A 19799-nucleotide genomic window follows, 5' to 3' on the forward strand; every position below is an offset into this window, starting at 1 on the left:
GACCCTCCCCACATAGCTATTATTAATCGCCCCCATGGCTCTAACAGTTCCACACATTCTATCCCCGTTTGATTCCTATGGTTCTCATAGTTTTCTCCGTATGAATACCATGAGTCGGGAATCTCATCGTTTCCTTTCATCCGTACTTGCAAGTTTTCATGTAATAGTCTATCTATAACACCACTTATGATATTTTTTAAATCATAATTTCTGTACAAGCATTCATTATAAGCATTTCATGTATCATATATGAATCAAACTAAGCGAATGTCTGTAAGCAGTGATTTTATAAACATATTTATCATCGTAAGAGATAAATCAAATTTGCATTTATACAATTCTATATGCAATTATGTCAACATAATCACATAAAAACCTACAAAATTATTTTTCTTAAGTTCACACAAAATTATGTCACCTTAATTGATAGAGCAACCCTACGACAAGCTTCCCCAAACTCCCCTCGAACTCGCTGACTAGTACAACGTTATTTTTCTTAAGTTCACACAAAATTATGTCACCTGAATTGATAGAGCAATCCTACGACAAGCTTCCCCAAACTCACCTCGAACTCGCCGACTAGTACAACATGGAATTCATAATATCTTTAAAATTTATGAAATTCGTAATTGAGATATTAATGTAACCCCAAATATGAATTTCTTGTTTTAACTTATCTCGAAATAGTTTCTCAACATAAATATGTATCCCGATACCTTTATATTATGTTCCCTCTTCTTTTTGTCCCCCCTACTCTTCCCTAACTCGTGAAATAGGCTTGCCGGAGAGCATAGCTTTTGGTTCGACAGTCCAATGGTTTCCCGCAAAGCTATAGCAACAGGAAATACGTGGAATGTCTCAATTCGTAATAAATGTTAAAAAGAAAACGTAGGTAAGGAAAAGAATGTGATAGATATTATAGAAATAAAGTCTCTTCTAAACAGTGAGCTAAGACTCTCGATCGCACGGTCTAGCCGCGCACAATGACCGAGCGGAGGATCTCGTGGGAAGAAGAATCAGGAGAGGAAGAAAGGAGAAATGTGAAGGTTCAAGAGGACTTATTGCTTCTACGATGAATCCCAGCCCTTTGATTTCATCCCATGGCTGAGAATGGCATAAATAGGTTGGTGGCCACAGGGCCGATGCATATATTACAAAGTTAATTACAATTAATTAAGTTTAATTAAACTTTATTTCATAATTTTATATCTTCTCATATGTAAAAAGCCCATGTATGGTGATATATATCAAATTGATCGATTTGACATCTAAAATTTTATAAAATTGAATAGGTCAAATTCTAATAAATACAAATTTTGAGGTATACTTTAAAATTGCCAAATTTTTACCTCTATTAAAATTGGGTGTTTCAATTCTAATGTATCAAACAAAATTCATAGCTTTAACTTTAACATTAAATTGCTCAGAAATGTATCCTAAGATTTTTTTTCTTAAACATGAAGAGCATGAGTAATAGTATGCCATTGGAACAAAAAAAACCCAATAATACTTAAAAAATGCAATTCAGACTTCAAATCCTTCCCACTTTCTATTAAAATTTCATTGGTCAACCATGAAAACCTAAAAATATTTGAATGATAAGATGGAAGATGAAGTATGATTGACTCATTCCGTCAACCATGCTTGAAATGGGTGAACTAATGATTACGACAGAACTTGCCGCACAAATCACATCACAACTCTGGAATCAGGCCTATGCCAGCTAGTTCATGTCCATTTCAATCACCATCTTCTGCTTGACATTTCATATTCACGCCATTAATTAAAAAATTCAGACTACACAGATCACAAGCTGTGAGCCCTCAACTTTATTCATATCCTTAAGGACCACAATATGTTGTATTCATATCTCAAATCCACGGTAAAGCTGATTTATATCATTTGCATATTTGGTCAACCTTACGTTTATGCTTTCTCTCTCTTTCCCGTGTGAGCTAACTAAAATTAAGAATCGGAAGACATTATATATAGAAGCAGGTGCAAAATCAAATTCTTTACTTTCAAGATGAGGTGAGGCATTTACTTTGACAATATTATTATTACGTGTTGTAACATATAGACCAGCTGCAACGTCAGGGCAGGAGATCTCAACCCCATTTTTCATGAACATTCCACTAGTAAGCCCTACAAAATCACAATAGCCAATCTGAGCATCTTTAAAACGCATACAGTAAGGGAAGCAGAGATGCGCTTCATAACATCAACTAATACGAAATGCTGGAAAGTTTAGTACTATTATTTTTAAAACAAATGTTTATGAAATTATCTCAGAATGGTAAAGATACGATATTAACAGTTTCAACATCATAATGTTGAAACAAACCCAAAAGTTGCTAAACATTCGTAAAAATGGATTAGTCAAGCAATAATTATGCTGCGGACAAGCTATAATTTGATAGAAAAAAGTCTTAACATGCAGAAGCTAAGCTTATATGTGAAAATATGTGGATAAGGAAAATTACTTCAGTGAAGCTTCAAGAGATGAAACAACAATTAGCATTGTGAGGGCATCAACAGTAGGTAACATAAACAACAGCCAAAGCATCCATCTAGCAAGAGCATGCAAATGCTCACAGATAACAGTACTTCAGGTTGAAATTGCAGAATAATCTTTAGTTTATCTAGAACGTTATGTAATAGCTAATTTTTCGTGTAATTTATGTGGAAGTAGTCAATTGAACCATACAATAGAGATATAAAGCAAAATCATTGAGGTTTTATTAACATAGTGGAGGAATTGATGCATGATATCCTAGGGTCTAGGATTCCTAATCCAACTAGATGATGCAACAAATAAATATCACGCGAAGAAGATTTAGGATTCATAGATTCAAAGACTACCAATAAAAATAGAAATTGCTTTCCTTTCATATAAACTCGAAAATACATTGAATCTATGCTAAAAGACAACTTCATGATCACCTGATTAGAAGAAATTCATCTGGAATTTTAGAACAATAAAATTTCAAAAGTTGATTACCTTTAACATGCAATAAGAAAATAATCCATATCAAATTTGATTAAATCAGGAACACTGAAAAAAAATCAATAACAAATTATTTAGAAGAAAAAAATAAGAAAATAATTCACTGCGAATATAGGATAATTTTCCCTGGAATTTGATTAAAATGAACACTGAAAAAAATCAATAACAAATTATTTAGAAGAAAATAATAAGGAAAAAATTCACAATAAAAATATAATAACTTTCACTGTAATTAGATTATCGTAATTGTAACTAATTCAAGGAATGCAGCATCATACAGATGCTCATAAGATTGAAGGAAAACAAAATATTTATAAAATAAAGCAAAAAACATCCCACTGAACAGCCTAAATTATGTTATTTACAATCACGAAAATACCTTGGCCACATGCGTTGTTGTTGGTTCAGTATAAATTCAAAACTAATACTACCTCGCAAGCTATTTAAAAACCAACAATAATGAAACAAAAAATGCCACCCTAATGGCTCAAATGTGACACATAAATGTATTTGCTCACTACAAGAGTTTGTAGGCAACAACACTACCAAATCCACTTAATCCAATTATTGTTTAAAAAGGTATTCCTCGAGACACGCTTCAGACCGAGGTGCGCAAATAAAGCCTCGAGGCTTCAGACTCATAATCACCAGTGACACTTGTTCCTTTTTTAGATGTTTGAGGCAACGTCTTGATCAGATTATGTAAGAAAAATTATATTATACTATATTATATTATATCACATTTAATACATATCTGATATAACGCCTCAAAAAGGTCAAATAATAATTTAAGTATAACTACTTGATAAGTTATAACTTTATTATTTTTAAAAAACTATAATAGAATTCACATTACTTGATAGCAATAAAAAAGTAGTGAATGAAAAATATTTTAAAGTTGCAAATGAGTTAAAATTAGATGATAATAAATATTATGTTTCTTTTGCAGATGATGGAAATAAGAACGGGTCCACTAAGATCTTTACCTCATAGAATATTTAAATTTTAAGTGAATGTTTACCTAGAATCACATTTCAAACTTCTATTTTATATCAATATTTAAAATTAAGATTTGTGATTTATATCTTTTTGATAATAAATTAAATCAACATATCAATGGTTTATATCATATTATGAATTATTTTTAATTTTATGAGTTCTTTTCTTTTTTGAGGCTTATGACTCGATCCGCCTCGAGGCTTACGCCTCGCATCATTAAGGCAAAAAGCCTATGTTCTTAATTTCACCTTTTTAAACCTCTAGGCCAATAGAAAGATAAGTCCTATAACACCCAAAATTTGAGAAACCAGAAATAATTTTGACAATTTTAAATGTATTGCAAATTTTGTATCCCTCTAAATTTAACCGAAGAAATTTTATAAAATTTCACATGTCAAATCGATCAATTTAATATAGAGCATCAAGCAAGAATTTTAAATGTATAAAGAGAAATTAAATTTTGAAATAAAAGGTTTAACTAAACTTAAATAAACTGTAATTCTTTAATTATGCTCCCTAATCCTGGATCCTTATCGTTCCTAGCTGACTCTCCCGCACTTAGCTGCGCATGTGTTGACTTGATTCGATCGAATGACTAAGAATAAATGGAGGTGATTTGAATGTTGTAATCCCTTCCCTCTCCCTCATTCGGTTTCCTTGTGCCTGAAGCTCTAGCAATTTGATACCTATAGCAGGCTCAAACTGGGCAGCGGTCTGAGAGCCACAGTTCACAACAAAGAATTTCGGGGACACTTCTTTAAGTAGGAAATTCACTTTAACGATATTTGAGAGACATTTCCTTCCTTACGTTTCTATTCTGACATGTCACGAATTGGTGCACTTTTTCATTTTCAGTAATTGCAGCGAATGCAAACATGCGTCGAAGGCTACCAAATTTTTTTATGGGCTTCTGTAAGAGGCATTAGAGAGAAATCAACAAACAAAAGGTAGGAGTATGGTGATAGATGGAAGAGGGAAGAAGAATGTGCAGTCGAAGAAAAGTTGGTTATGCAGCGAAGCCCGTTTGAGGTAAAAAATCGTAAGCAAATTATGTTTGGGATTAAATCATGAAATGAGCCAATATTTTATGAAGTCCTCGTTGTTTACAAATTTCATATTGTTGTTTACAAATTTCATATTGTTCACACACATGTGTGTGTGTGTGTGTGTTTTTTTTATGATATAATTTTCATGTTTTGAAGTATATTTGAATGTAAATGAATTATGAAATAAAATGTATCAAGTATGTTTGCGACAATTTATTTAAACTAGTTAATCGCTCACTGGATCCTGATTATACAAGTTAGGACTAGTACTTATAAGAATTTAGTCTTACTGAATCGCTGCCTTTGTCGCACTTCAACAGATCCTTAAGAGGGGATCAATTGTGGTGTGACAGAAAGTGGTATCTGACGCGGGGCTTGCTGGGTGGCCAGCTGAACTGGCCAACCTTCATGGGAGTTGGAATTGTCGCGCATTTCCTCTCCCAATTTCCTATTATACTCCCTTGCATAGGAGGAACTCATTCATTTATTCATTTCCTATTTCTAGTCATTATTTATTTCTCTTCCTTACATATTTTTATTCCTTATCTATTTCTCTTTCTTTCCTATTTCTAATCCTACCTCATCCATTCCTTGACTTTTTTCTATTTCCCTCATATTCTAATTCTTTCCTATTCCAGATACTAGTCAACACCTATTCTAATTCATTCCTTGCATTTTTATATTTCCCTCATATTCTAATTCCTTCCTATTCTAAATACTAGCACCTATTATTTGTCTATCAATATATATATTTAAAAATAAATGGCTGAAGTCTATTATACGAGCCATGACCATATCTCATGCGCCAAAGAATTCGAGTATCACACCCTACACTCGAGGGAAAAATAACCCCAGACCAGAAGGGACTTACAACTGACAAGCAGATATCCGACCAACTGATCTGAGTACGCGGCGCATCTATATATATGTGTGTGTGAGCGTGTGTGCGCGTTTATGTGCGCTCGCGCGCGTGCGTGTGTGCGTGTGTGTGCGTGTGTGCATGTGTGATTCTCTGTTTTTGGTATAGTTGAGTTTTCTGTTTGGACATCCGTCAATGTCCTCTTTATTTCCAGGTTTGTACCCGACGCCGAGATGGTACATCGGTTGTAACTCGTCTGCAGTGGTGATCTTCTCCAAGGGTGAGGGGTGCTCGATCTGTAACTGCATGGATAGTTATCCTTCCATATTCCCCTCACTGCTCATTAACATCTTCCCAACATTCCCACCCCTTCTTGTTTCACTCTCACACTTTAACCTGCTAATGAAAAACTCTCCAACGCTCTGACCTGCTGCCGACAGCCCTCCAACACTCTGACCAACTGTCGACAGCCCTCCAGTCCCGGTTTGTTATCGCCAGCCTCTCCAGCCCTCTGGTCTGCTATCGCCAGCCTCTCCAGCACTCTAAACCTGCTACCGACGTCCTCTCCAGTGCTCTGACCTGCTATCATTAGTGTCTACCGCACTCTGACCTGCTTCCAACAGTCTCTCCAGCACTTCATCTTGCTACAACAGTCCCTCCAACACCCTACCAAGCTGCCGCAACACCATCCGTAGTCATCATGTTGTTGTCACCGCCTCATGTCACAATCTTACCTGTTGTCCTACAGCAGCTCACCCTCTTCACCATCACCCTAGTATGTCATTTTATGTCAATTATCGTCTAATTTCTGTTTTGTGATGTCTTCATTGTAAATCTATATGAATTCATCAAATAACATTTATATTTCTTGTGGTTTTGGGTTAACTCCGATATAATTTGATATCAGAGCTAACATAACCCTAATTCTATCTTAGGGTTTCCTAGCATCAGTTTTAACCCTTCACCAAAAATTTTCTTTCTTGTTACCAAACCATAGCCAAAACTTTGACCAAACACTAATTTCCTCTTGCTCTTTTGAACCTCTCACTCCAAAACCAAGCTATGTCACTAAGTAGATACATGCCTGAGCCTACCCAAAGAGATATACAACGAGATATATGTTGACTTAAGCGAAGGCTTGCAGATATTGAGGATGAAAACCAGTGGGAGAATACCCTCGTTCTGGTTTTGAAAAATCTAAACGAGGATCTAAATCCATTCCATGGGCAAGACTTCAGTTATGCAGAAGACCGGCCACAAAGCTAGAAAATCCAATATCAGAGAATGCTAATAGAAAAGCAAGCGTATGAAGAACGAGAGAATTTGAAGATGAAGGAGGACATCCAGTGTCAGCTCCGAGCAGCTTACTATAGTTAGAAGTTTAAACTCTAACTTCAGCAGAAGAGAGACCACATCACTAGACGACCACCATGTCTTATACGCAAATTGCAACCTCAGAGTCTTACAGCCAAATTACACCCAGGAGAACATCCAAGCTGACCCCGTCAGAGAGAAAGCTAAATCGTAGTGAAGAACAAGTGAAACCAATCAACATCTTTAAATTTGTTCAGCCACAAAGTGTTACAAGCGTCACAGATTTGGGCATGTTGAATCAAAGTGCACAACTAGAATAATAACAGAAAGTTAAAATAAATAAATAAATAATAAAATAGGCGTCAATTTGGAAAGACACCCCTGGGTGGGGATTAAATCGTAACATTTACCACTTTACACCTCATTCCATCGTATCCAGTGAGAATGAGCGAGAGAGACAGCAGGAGAGGAGAAACCGTCAAGCCCTAGTCAATCAAAGTTGAGGAGGAAGTCGCGACTTCATTCGGAAGTATTGTGCGAAGGAGAGGAAGGATGAAGGAGAAGAAGCCGAAGAAAGGAGTCTACGACTCTGTCGAGACTTAAGGAGGAAGGGTAAGTGGAGAAGCAAACCTTGCGAGTCGAGCATCGCATGTGCTGTTGTGTCGAGCCGAAGGAAGAGAGGATCTTCGACGTTGTGCTTACGTAGCAGAGGAGGGAGAGCCAAATGGTCTGCGTATAAGACAAAAGGAAGGAAGAGTGAGGCTCTGGATGGAGTCGAAACTGAAGGGAGGACTCACAAGGTTGGGCCAGAGGCATACTTTTTAAAAGGGTAAAGTTTTATAATTTAACAAGTAATTAATATATTGTTATGAAAATACACATATATGAGTGTTAAAATTTGTGTTGGTGTGTTTAATAATAATATTAATAGAACGTTTTATTGCAGTCAAGACTAACAAATAGTGATTTCAGACTAGAAGAAAAGGTTGAGAAGCGAATTTGAGAGAGAGTAGATTGGTCCAAGAAACTTATAAGATGAGGTTGGGGAGTTATAGTTTTAAGATTGAAGGGAGAAAGATAAGACTTCAATGAAGCAAGCCAAATTTTAAGTTAAGGATTTTGCCTATTTGTTTATAGGTGTCAATTTAATTGTCATTTAATATATGTAAATCTTTCTTTTAAAAAATGATTCCTATAGTAATATACATCTTTTAATTGATTTAGGTGTTAGTTAAAGAAAGTGAAGAGAATTTATAATGTATTTCAGAGATCTTTTGTAAACAAAGGTGGGTGATTATTTTCTTTTATGCATTAAATTTATGTTTTATTAAATGAATAATTATTTTATTGAATGGTTTAAAACAAGTATTTTATTCATGTTTGACATTTTTTATGTCTGAAAAGACATCACAAATGAAAGAAAAATAGCTAACACATGAATGTACATTTTAAGGCTCTTAAATTGATATGAAATGAAATATAAATGTTAAGTCATACAGAATTATCCCTAGATGGTATTGGCAGAGGATGCAATGCACCCATGCACATTAAAAAAATCATAAAAGTATATATTCAAGTGCAAATTAAGAGTACATACGGGTACATTTTGATGGTACAACCGAGCACATTTTTTAGGATATCTTCAGATGAGACGATAATCCTATTATGACTATTAAAAAAATTAAAATGATAAATACATAAAGTGAAACGAGAATGAATAAAATTAAAATGAAAGTACAAAGTTTTATGAAGTAATAAACTGCATTTTTTTTGTCATTCAAGCATATCATAAACATCATAATTTAATGCATATTAGATTGTTATTATTCACCAATACAAACTTATAGTTGAATTTAATTATCTTTTTTAGGAAAATAGAAGTAGTAGTAGCTCAAAATATTCGACAAAAGAAACTTAGTTTACAAAAGGAGATCAATAGGGGATATGTAGATTGTTCTGATATATTTATAGTTTCATTTTGCACTATTTTCTTTGAGATATTGATATATATTATTGGTATTGATTTGAGATTTGATTTTCAGCTTATGTTGTTATCTCCGAATGTTTAAATTCATTGCACTTTTAGATGTTAGTGGCTTTATAAATTGGAAAATTCTATAATTTTGTGGGTGGTTGTTTAATACCATCCGATCATAGTTCTCGCTTTAGTTAATTCTAAGCATTGGGTCGAGTGGTGAAAAAAAGAAGTGATATATTTCTTTGGGTAGGGTATTCTTGAAAAAATGAGTAATAACAGTAGACAGTAAAGATGGTGCGGACACAAATGAGGACCAACTTTCAGTTGAGGAGGAAAAAATGCACATAATCCCAACTAAGTCCGTGGGAGAAACTCCAACCGACTTTACGGTGAGTGTCCAAGACAGTTTTGAGTTTTAGGAGCTAACGCCCAAGACATGGCAACCCTATATGAGAGAAATTCATACCATTCAAATCAATAGACTCATTCTTGAGTTGCCCCTACTAAGGGAGATCCATCACGTAAGACATGGGGCCCTTCTATGCTATGCTGGGAAGATTACATTGAGTTATTCAGATGTTGAATTTAGTTCAACAGCATACCACCATCAATTGTCAAGGTAGAAGGGATGAACCCTAACCTTGAAATTTGTCTTTGGAGCTTGATGGGGAAGAAATTCATAAGTGAGATCTAGTCCTAACAGTGAAGAAGAGGTCTAATATAAGCTTTTAAGGAAGGGGAATAGAAGAAAAAAAGGAAAATATCATATCTTACACTTATCATCTAATATAAGTTTTTAAGAAAAAGAAATGATGAAATGTAGCATAGTCTTAAATGCAAATTTAAAAGGAGAATGAAACAAAGAAGAATAGAAGGAATTGGCTGCAAACTCATAAAATAAAATAAAATCATACACACTGAAGAATAGAGTAAAGCTAGAACTTCCAGGGATTTCTAATTTTTAGCATTGCATCAAAATGAATTGAAAATTTTAAGTGGCTCTGCCTTTCTCGCATTTGAATTTTTAAAGTCTCCTATAAGAAACTTTATTGGGCTCCATAGTCCAAATATATTATCACCCGTTTTAAATTTAATTTATCTCTTATTCATATTAGCACTTAACTTTCCATAATTAACATTAATTTCTTCAAAATATCCTCATGCAGACTTAAAAATCCATGCACAAAAGAAAAATGATTAATATGACATCAAGCAAATAATGAAAATCTTAAAAGGCAAATATGCACCCAAGGGATACTATTAAAGACCAGCAACTAATTCCTAGATGATGCTATAATTAAAATATAGTGTTTATATGGATGAACAATATCTATAGATAAAACAAATTTGAAAGGTTTAAATTTGTGCACCATTAGGATTAATTAGATAGATAAAGTTTTAAATTTTATGTTTGTTTTAATGCATTCATAACTAAGAAATTCCTTGAAATAGTAATGCAATTTAACTCCATCCATAAGATTCTTTTTATGAAATAACATATCGAAAAATTATAAAATAAAATCAAAATCGATAAGTCTAATCATTAGAATAATATCAAAAAACATTTTACAAGAGAAGTATTTTCAAATTATGCAATTGTGCCATCAACCATAGTAGACATGATTGGTTTAATTTCATGAACAATTATAGATTCAAACTCTATTAGAAGTAAAGGTTCAAATATGATCTCATGCTTAATACTACTTTCAAACTTCAATTTTGATTTTTGTTTCAGTATAGGTTTAAGTTCATGAACAAAAATTAATATAGGCGTAGATTTAGATTAAACAATAGATATATAAAGTCATATTGTGACTACAAATCATTTCCTATGTCAAAAATGAATAATAATGTTTGAATACGTTCAATTTCATTCACAAATGATTCTTATGCTGGCATGAGTTTAACATGCTTCAATGGAGATGATATTAATTTTCTTTAGTGGAAACAGTCGCAAGTGCAATAATCCTAATATAAGAACTAAAAAGAGAGCCAAAAATGTTCATGAGGGGTGATCCAAACTCTAAATGATTTGAAATTTTAATTATGGATCCCCTAGTCCAAAAAAACTCCCAGCATGGTTTTCAAAAAATTTTGGAGTAGGATTTTAAAAAAATTTAGATCCCAGATGCAGACAAAACAATTACTCTAAAATTATTCTAGGTACTTTCCTTAGGATCTAGATGATTTTAGAAAAAAATTAGATACATAGTAACATTAATATTGCTCAATGTCCCACAACTGTGTAGAAAACCTCATGCAATGTTTTTGTTGAATTATAAGTTAATTCATCTCAAATTTCCACCTTCAAATAATTAGTGAAATATACATTATAGCATAATTGTCTAAAGGTAATAACACTTAGATATAAGACTGGTAAACTTTTCAAAATATACAAACACACCATAATCATTTTTGTTTACAACATTCAAATTTATCTTACAGTTGATCTTTAATACTTGAAATGACAAATATTACAATATATATTAAGTAGCAAATCTTCATCAAAATGTTTGAAAATGTCAACTAATTTTGATTCAACACATTCAACTTTCTAATGATAAAAAATTATTATATTTATGCAAAAAAATTCTCCAAATTATTATCCAAATGTAAAATTCTCTAAAATCATACTTTTGATCAAATGCAAGAATATAGTTTTGAACCTTATTGTAAACATATTTTAGTATTCCAGAATCATAGCTAAAATGAATTCATTAAAACTGCATTATTTATTTCTTTTATCTAGTCAATTATAATTTACTACTTTTATTGACATGATAATGCCACCATAAATTATGACACCGATTTGAAGTAAGGTATCTTAGGGTCTAGACTCCTAATGTAACTAGATGATACTATGAATAATTTGATCACACAGAACAAATTTTATATTCGAAGCTTCAAAGCTACAAATTAGAATCCACTTTCTTTTCACGTAAACTCAAAAATATTAGAAATTGTCACTATAAGACTATTTATTGATCAACCAAATCAAAAAAACTCAATGGATATTTTAAACCACAAAAAGTTCGAAACTGAACTAGTATTGAGATCACAATAAGGAATTTATATCATATTTGATTAAAATAAGAAAAGCTCAAAGAAAATAACATACTACCTGAAAAAAGGGAAAAAATTCACCAAATTAAAAAATTAGGTCTCACCCTAATACAAGTATATAACATCATTCAGAATTTGAGCATCGCACTTGTAATGTAGTTGAAGGAATTCAGCATCCAATCACAACATGCATGATTGACAGAAAACTTGAAATTTTACCTAGTGAAATGTTTCTCTACACATGCCTCATCTTATGCTATTTATAATCATCAAAGTCCCTAGGTCAATTACTTTGTCATTGGTTCAATTCAAATAAAAAACTCAAATCATGTTACAAATCATGCAAAATATAAGTGCAACGATTCCAAAACGACAGCCATTAGAATATCACCAAATAGGCACATAATTGTATCCGCCAGCTATAGAGTCATCTAGATTTTCTAAAACAGTATATGAATATGTCCGCCACAATAGTAAACAGCATTGCAACGAAGGCCACAAACTATAGCACTGCCAAATAGCTCCAAGAAATAAAGTGTAAGAGAGATAGAAATCATCCCAGAACTAGTTTTCGTTAGTAAGAATCAAAAACACATACAATAAGAAAACCCAAAACACATAACTCCAAAGCTGATCAATCCATTTAGAGTTGTCAACAGATTGTGTGGATTTAAATTGAACAAGATGAATGTTAGCCAGACTAGGAACATCATAAATGAATAGAACACATCCCTCCCTTATATGCACATCATAATAAGCATGTTTCAGATTACCTGAAATAAAAATCACAAAAATGAAATAGCTACCAAAAAACAAGACTACCTATAATTGTTTAGATCATCTACTTGTTTGTCGTTCCCAGCCATAAAAACTTGTAAATCTCCATGAAGAGTGCTTGTTGAATTAGAAGAGTTGAGATTTTTTGATGAAATGTGTCAATATAGGATAAATTGCATTAGTTATCCAAATTGTACTTAAGAGTCAAAAAAGTATTAAACATTCCTGGAGTAGTAAGGCTGTATTATTTAGATCAATAATATACTTAATAAGATTAGATGTCCCACTATAAGTGCACGTTAGCAAAACAAGTCTATCATAATGCTAAAGTAAAGCAGATATGTAATCGTATTATAAACATTTCACATAAACCAGAGCCTTATTTGACATCAATATAAACTACTGAGCAACCTGTGAGAGATCCATGGTCAGTATGCCAGCCACACCAAGAAGAAACACTAGCATCTTTCATGCTTTCACTGCAAGTTCAAACCAATAAATCCACAGGTGAATAGAGCATTAAAAGACAATTGAAATACATCAAACTGATTTCTTGCAAAGTTCGATCACAAAATGATTCCAAAGATGCATGGGCATATGAGATACATCACTGAGCCTTTGAGCCTCATTACTAAAGAGAAAAAAATACAAAAAAGATATCACTCAAACCTGTGCTTACCTTTGCTGTTTGGCGAAGTAATATAACAGACGACCTTTGTGGCATCTGGAGCGCATTAGGATTTGCTGAAGGCAGTAATCCTCGTTTGTTTTCATTGCTTTGGAAACTATAAATACAAGAAAGGTCAGAGCTACAATGGGAATAAATCTTCACATAAGTCATTTGCATTTTTTCCCTGAGAGCAAATATATATATATATATATATATATAGATGCATAATTGGATTTATAAATTAATTAAATCCGCTTCAGTCATACTATTCATTTATTAAAACTTATTATTCATAGAAAAATCTATGTGCTGGAGCTGATCCACTTTAGTTCGATGCTTTTAGGGTTGGAATTAACACAGTTAAGTAAATTATATATGATATATACACACTTATATAACCCAGCACTTTATTTCCTCTTGTTTTCTCTTCAATTCTGTGCCATGGGCTAACCGAGGCACGGGTGACTTGACGAAAGTTAGTCCGTGACAAACGGCTCCCAATTAAGCATCTGGGAAGGGGGAAAACGAGGCTTTAAGGCAGGGAGACTTAGGAGGCAAGTATATATATCTTATATTCAAATACTTATATAGCATATTTATTAAAATCATAATTAATTCAGCTTTTTTCTCTTCATTTACCCGTGAATTCAACTGGCCGAACCAATATCTGAGAGCAGCTATTGGGTTGTAGACCATTATAAGGAGAAATAGAAGATTAAACAAGGAAAAGTGGATTTTGGAGGAGGAGTTAAGATAATGTTATATATATATATATATATATATATATATATATATATTCAAATTAAATTGCATTTTATCTAAAAACCCTTTATTTAATATCTATTGTATCGTGAACTACAGCTGGTCTAGCAGAGAGTTAATTAGTTTTAAGGAAGGAATATAGAAAAGACGTTTGAGACAGTGGTGTGGTTGTGGTGCGGCACACAACCGCAGTTTTTCTTGTTCGAAGAAACTTTGTTTTGACTGCGTCCTCAAAAAGCTGCAGCTGAAAGCTGTGCTTAACCATCATACATGGTTACTTACAGTGGATGTTAGAAAGTTGTAGTCTAATTTCTTAAAAAAAAAAAAAAGTTGTAATAGCTATCCTAGTTTTTTAAACAGCAACTTCATAGCTGTTTTTTCAAAAAAAAAAAAATTTGTAATAGCTATCACAACTGCTTTAAATTATATTTCAAGCTTTTGGATAGAATGTTCCCCATTTTATTCTAACTCTCACAAATCATGCCAGAGAATTCATGTTGATGAAAGAATATCAATTGAGATTATTAATGTTTTAAATTAAATTAAATTTAAGAATTTCAAAAAATTGAAATGAATTTTTAGTTGCTAGACTTTTTTTTAAGTGAACTTGAGGTGAGCATAGTGACAAAGGATATATGGATAGTCAATTGTAAAATAAAAAATAAATTATTAATAGGATAATATTTATTATTGCTATTAGCAAATTTATTTGTTATATGCTTTCATTTAAATTTTTTTCATATTGCGCACAATTGTTTCTGCTAATAAAATTTCATTTATGTAAATAATCAAATGATTATTTTCCAATTCATAATATTTTATAGAGATACATAATCACGCATAAATGCAAAATATCTCTAGGTACACTGCATTCCTAATATATGCTATTAAAGTTGATCGTCAACTGGTATATTCATGTTAACCAAGAAATATATTTTAGCATCATAGGAGTAAAAAAGATGATAAATGACTATTTGTTAATAGAAATGAAGTAAAGAATACATAATTATTAGGAGAAATAAAAATATTTAAATATTTAAAGCTAACTTAACCCATTTATAATGCCGGTATTCAACAGTTGATTAAAATAATTAATTTTTTTTTCAGGAATTGGCGGTGAACGTATTGTATTTGAGTTTAGAAGCTTAAATCAGAATTCAAGATTTTGAGAAGATAATTATATTATTAAATATAAGTACTATTTTCTGCTTCACAATTTTATGCATTTAATTTGCATGTCTTGTCTTAAATTAGCTTTACTCAAAATTTCCGTTGATTGGCTTTCTTTTACAATTGATTTGCCATACTATCATGGATAAAATATGCATCAGTTTTACTTCATGAAATCATGTACATTAGCTTTCTTTAGGAAAATTATTAAATCATTACAACAAGACATAGATTTTCTACAGGATGATTTACAACGATTAATAGACAGGCATAGTGTCACAATGCATGTCTGATAAATACACTTGAAAATAACACACACACACTCACAGTTATATATATATATTGAGAAAGCCCAATGGCTAATATATTAAAAAAAAGTACGATATAGATAGATTGTGTAAGAGGCCCCAAACATGGCACTTTGCGCACACGATAACCACCACATGCAAAAGGTTCCAAAAAGAGAAAAAAACAGAAAAATACATGAGAAACGTAAAGAAAAAACAAAAAAAAGTGTCAAAATACGGAGAATCGGGTAGCTAGAGAGGGACCCAATTTTGTCTTGCCTCCGCCTCTAGTTCTAGGGAAGGGGCTAGCTAATAAATTGGTAAGTTGAGTGTCATTGTCAGGATAACCAATGTATCATCCAATAAGTTCCCGAGCTCGAGTCGGCCTCTACTCTTCTTCTTCCTCCTGGTATGGACCTATCATTCCTCATCCGAAGATGGGCTCACCTGATCAGTAGATTGGTCTAAAGTGTGTTGGACATGTTTAGGTTGTTGAACATTAAAAGCAACTATTTGTTGTACTAGCTGATCTTTTATCGGATCGAAGGAGCACTCTCGTGTCTTGACATATAAGTGGGTCTTCTTCAATAACAGTGAATAGTATAAACACATTTGGATCTTTACCTGTAGTATGGTGTTTTTCATCAGGAACTGGGGTGTTTGAAAGAGGATCGGGTTGCACCTTCTCAACAGGGATGGTATATAACTGATCTTTAGCGATATTTGGCCTTAGATGATGATGCAAGCGATAGTAAATAGTAGAAGTGTGGCCAAACATACTACAATGAGAGCAATAAGGAGGGTGTTGTTCTATTTCAACCTTTTTTCCAATAACCGTTGTGAGTGATGTCAATCCATACCTCATCCAGAGCTGGTTGAGTGATATCTCTCTCAACTAACACACAAGCTACCGAAGGTCTGGTGACAACAAGCGTAGGACTATCAACCTTAAGAGGCTTACCGTAAGCAGTTGCTAAGGAGTAGAGAATTTTCAAGTTGAACAGATGTAATTTTAATCTCGGAAACTTTATCCAAACAGGAATGATATGGGACTCCATTTTTATCCAAACAGGAATGATAGGGGACTCCATTTTTTGGATCAAAATAGATAGTTCACTTCAGAATTTTCATAAAACGATTGTCGATCTTGATAACTTTTCGAGAAAAAATATTAGTGTAATCGATATCGTGAGATAACTGAATAAGGATATGTCGTCCGTCAAGTAAATTGATATTCCAACTGTCCAATAGTTTCATAGCATCAAACTCTTTCCGAATAATCTCAAGTTTTGGGTGACCATAAAAGAATTTCCCCACTACAGCAAAACGCCAAGAGGACGCGAGAGTACTGATTTCAACCTCAGTGAGAATCAGAGCAGGCTTCCCTTTTTTTTTTGTGATCACCACCACCTTCAAAAACGTCGTAGAAAGATTATGGAACATTGCAGGATATGCCAACATGAAAACCAGACTCAGAACCTGAAATAAAAGCACGAGTAAGAATAGGAAAGTCGCCGGCAAGTACAGTGGCATAGGAACGCATCGTCGAGGCCATCTCTAGAGCGGCTAGGTGAGCCGCTAGAAAAAGACAAGCAGAAGAGACGATGCGAGCAACAAGCCTAGAAGTCCGCCTTGTAACAGTGCGACAGAAAGGAGACGATGAAACTGATAGAGGCCTTCAGCGAGAGAGAAGGAGACGATGAAAACGAAGGAGGCCTTTGTCGTCGGGCACAGCAGCGATAGAAAAGAACTGTCGTCGGGCGCAATTGCGACAGAAGAAATCGAAAAGGTCCTTCGTCATCGAGCACGATTACTGCAACAACATAAGAAAAGTGACGACGAAACTGAATGCCAGATGGAGTGAAGTCGTGTCAAAACAGAAATGCTCATCGAGCAAAACCCTAACAGAGCTGCACGCCGCGGACGCCATCCGTTATATACATATATATATATATATATATATATATATATATATTTAAATGCTCTAGAGCTAATTTTATTGAAATTGAAAACGTACATAAAGGTTGTATGAGATGACCCAATAAAGGCGCCCTACCCATATGATACACAGATACTAGCATCCTAAAAAGGATAAGACATAGATAAAACTTTAAAATTCAAAACTCGCAGAAATAAGTTACTAGGGACGAGCCAGCTTGGGCTTGGCTCTGCCTCTGGTTCTAAGAGCGGGGCCAGCTAACAAATTCATTACCCGAAGTTACTAAAGTATCATCCATTAAGTTCCCAAGTTGGGGTGTGCCTTCATTTTTCTTTTTTCTTCCTAGATGTGTATACTTGTCATTCCTCATCCGAATATTGGCTCATCTAATTAGTGTGGTCAACAGATTGTCGGGCATGTAAAAGAGGTCAAGAGGATGAGCCCCTAGCTCCTGACTAACAGTAACAGCATTCTCATTCTGAAGAGATGGTAAACATGTCTCATCAACACCTGATGCTTTCTGAGGATGTGGAGCTTGAGGACTTCCTGAGGATGTGGAGCTGCAATACTATCCTGATTATAGGACTGAAAAATATCCTTTGGAGGTAAGGATCTTGCAGTATTGTTTTCAATAGTGATAGAGATTGTAGGATGCCCAAGTAAACCATCTGCCAATACATCAATCGGAAGAACATAAACAAAATTGTCTCTGGTAGTGGGAGGGAGAGGCGGCATCATGTCAACCAGTGTTTCAATAGTTTGTGGAATACAGTCGGGAGCGGAAGAGGGGCAGGTATGAAGTGGGGCAGATCCAGTAGCATTTTTACTTGGAAGTTTTAGATTCGGATGCAACTGATAACATTGAGAAAGAGAGTGTCCAAGCATACGACAGTGGGTGCAATAAAGAGGTATCTGTTCAAGTTCTACTTGCTGCCAAAATCCCTGATACTGTGTGTCAATCCATATCTCTCCCGGAAAAGGTAAAGTAATATCCCGTTCTATCAAAATTCTGGTTTCAGAAGACCGAGTCAGATTCATTTTATGCATATCAGGTTTGAGAGGTTTACCGTATACCATCGCTAAAGCAAAGAGGAGCTCTTGATCGTAAAGGTGGACCTTCAAACCTGGGAAGCGCAGTCAAACAGGAATGGTTGGAGGTTCAGTACGAGGGTCAAAATCCATCGTCCATTTTAAAACCTTCATCATTTGGTTGTCTATTCAAAAGAGTCTTCTCGCAAACAAATGAGCGTAGTCTTCATCATTTGATAATTGAATGAGAATATGCCGACCATCCAATTTACCAATCTTCCAACCCCCTTTCAGCTTCATTTGCTCAAAATCCTTTCGAATTAGCTCAAGTTTGGGGTTTCCATAAAGAAATTTACCTACTAAGAACAGTCAGCAGGGCGCAGCTAGGGTGGAGATCTTGGCCTCTATGAGAAAGATTGCAGGTTTGTCGTTTATACGGGATGCTTTTTTGAGAAATCTGGTTTCAACCCCAAGAGCAAAAGTATCGTGGTAACGTGGTAACGTTGTGAAAACATATTCAAAAGAGAGGCGGGAGCGGGGTTATCACCGGTGAGAGTGATAACCCACTCATGCCCCTCTTTCGAATATGTCAGTCACTCTGTGAGGAAATATCGCAAAAGAGGGGCGAGAACGACAGGCAAGAATGTAGTTGCGACTTTGCGAGCATAGCAGCAGCTCTGCCGCCAGACCGAGACGACGCGAGGACCGCGAAGGAAGCGTCGTGGAAAGACGAGGGCGTCGTCTGGAAAGAAATGTGAAAACTCAAGAGTGCCTCGTCGTCTGGAAATCGACGAAGACGAAGCAGGAACATAGAAACGCGAGAGAGATCCGTGTAGTCGAAAGCTAGGGTTCGCCATGAGGCGAAACCCTAGCAGAGGGGAACGACATCCGTATATTAT

The 19799-nt window shown here is 34.4% G+C and overlaps 1 protein-coding gene across 1 annotated transcript in view; it reads right to left on the reverse strand.

Moving 5' to 3' along the window:
- The window catches only part of LOC110033304, a 46803-nt gene that overhangs the window by 12475 nt on the left and 14529 nt on the right, over positions 1-19799 (reverse strand). Inside the window, exons 9-11 of the mRNA XM_020737229.1 lie at positions 13723-13828; positions 13455-13522; positions 2045-2145 (exon numbers count right to left, since the gene is read on the reverse strand). Coding sequence (XP_020592888.1) covers positions 2045-2145; positions 13455-13522; positions 13723-13828 — 275 coding nt within the window. The remainder of the gene's footprint in view (positions 1-2044; positions 2146-13454; positions 13523-13722; positions 13829-19799) is intronic.

This window comes from Phalaenopsis equestris, unplaced genomic scaffold (genome assembly GCF_001263595.1).
Source record: "Phalaenopsis equestris unplaced genomic scaffold, ASM126359v1 Scaffold001130, whole genome shotgun sequence".
Taxonomy (NCBI): Eukaryota; Viridiplantae; Streptophyta; class Magnoliopsida; order Asparagales; family Orchidaceae; genus Phalaenopsis; species Phalaenopsis equestris.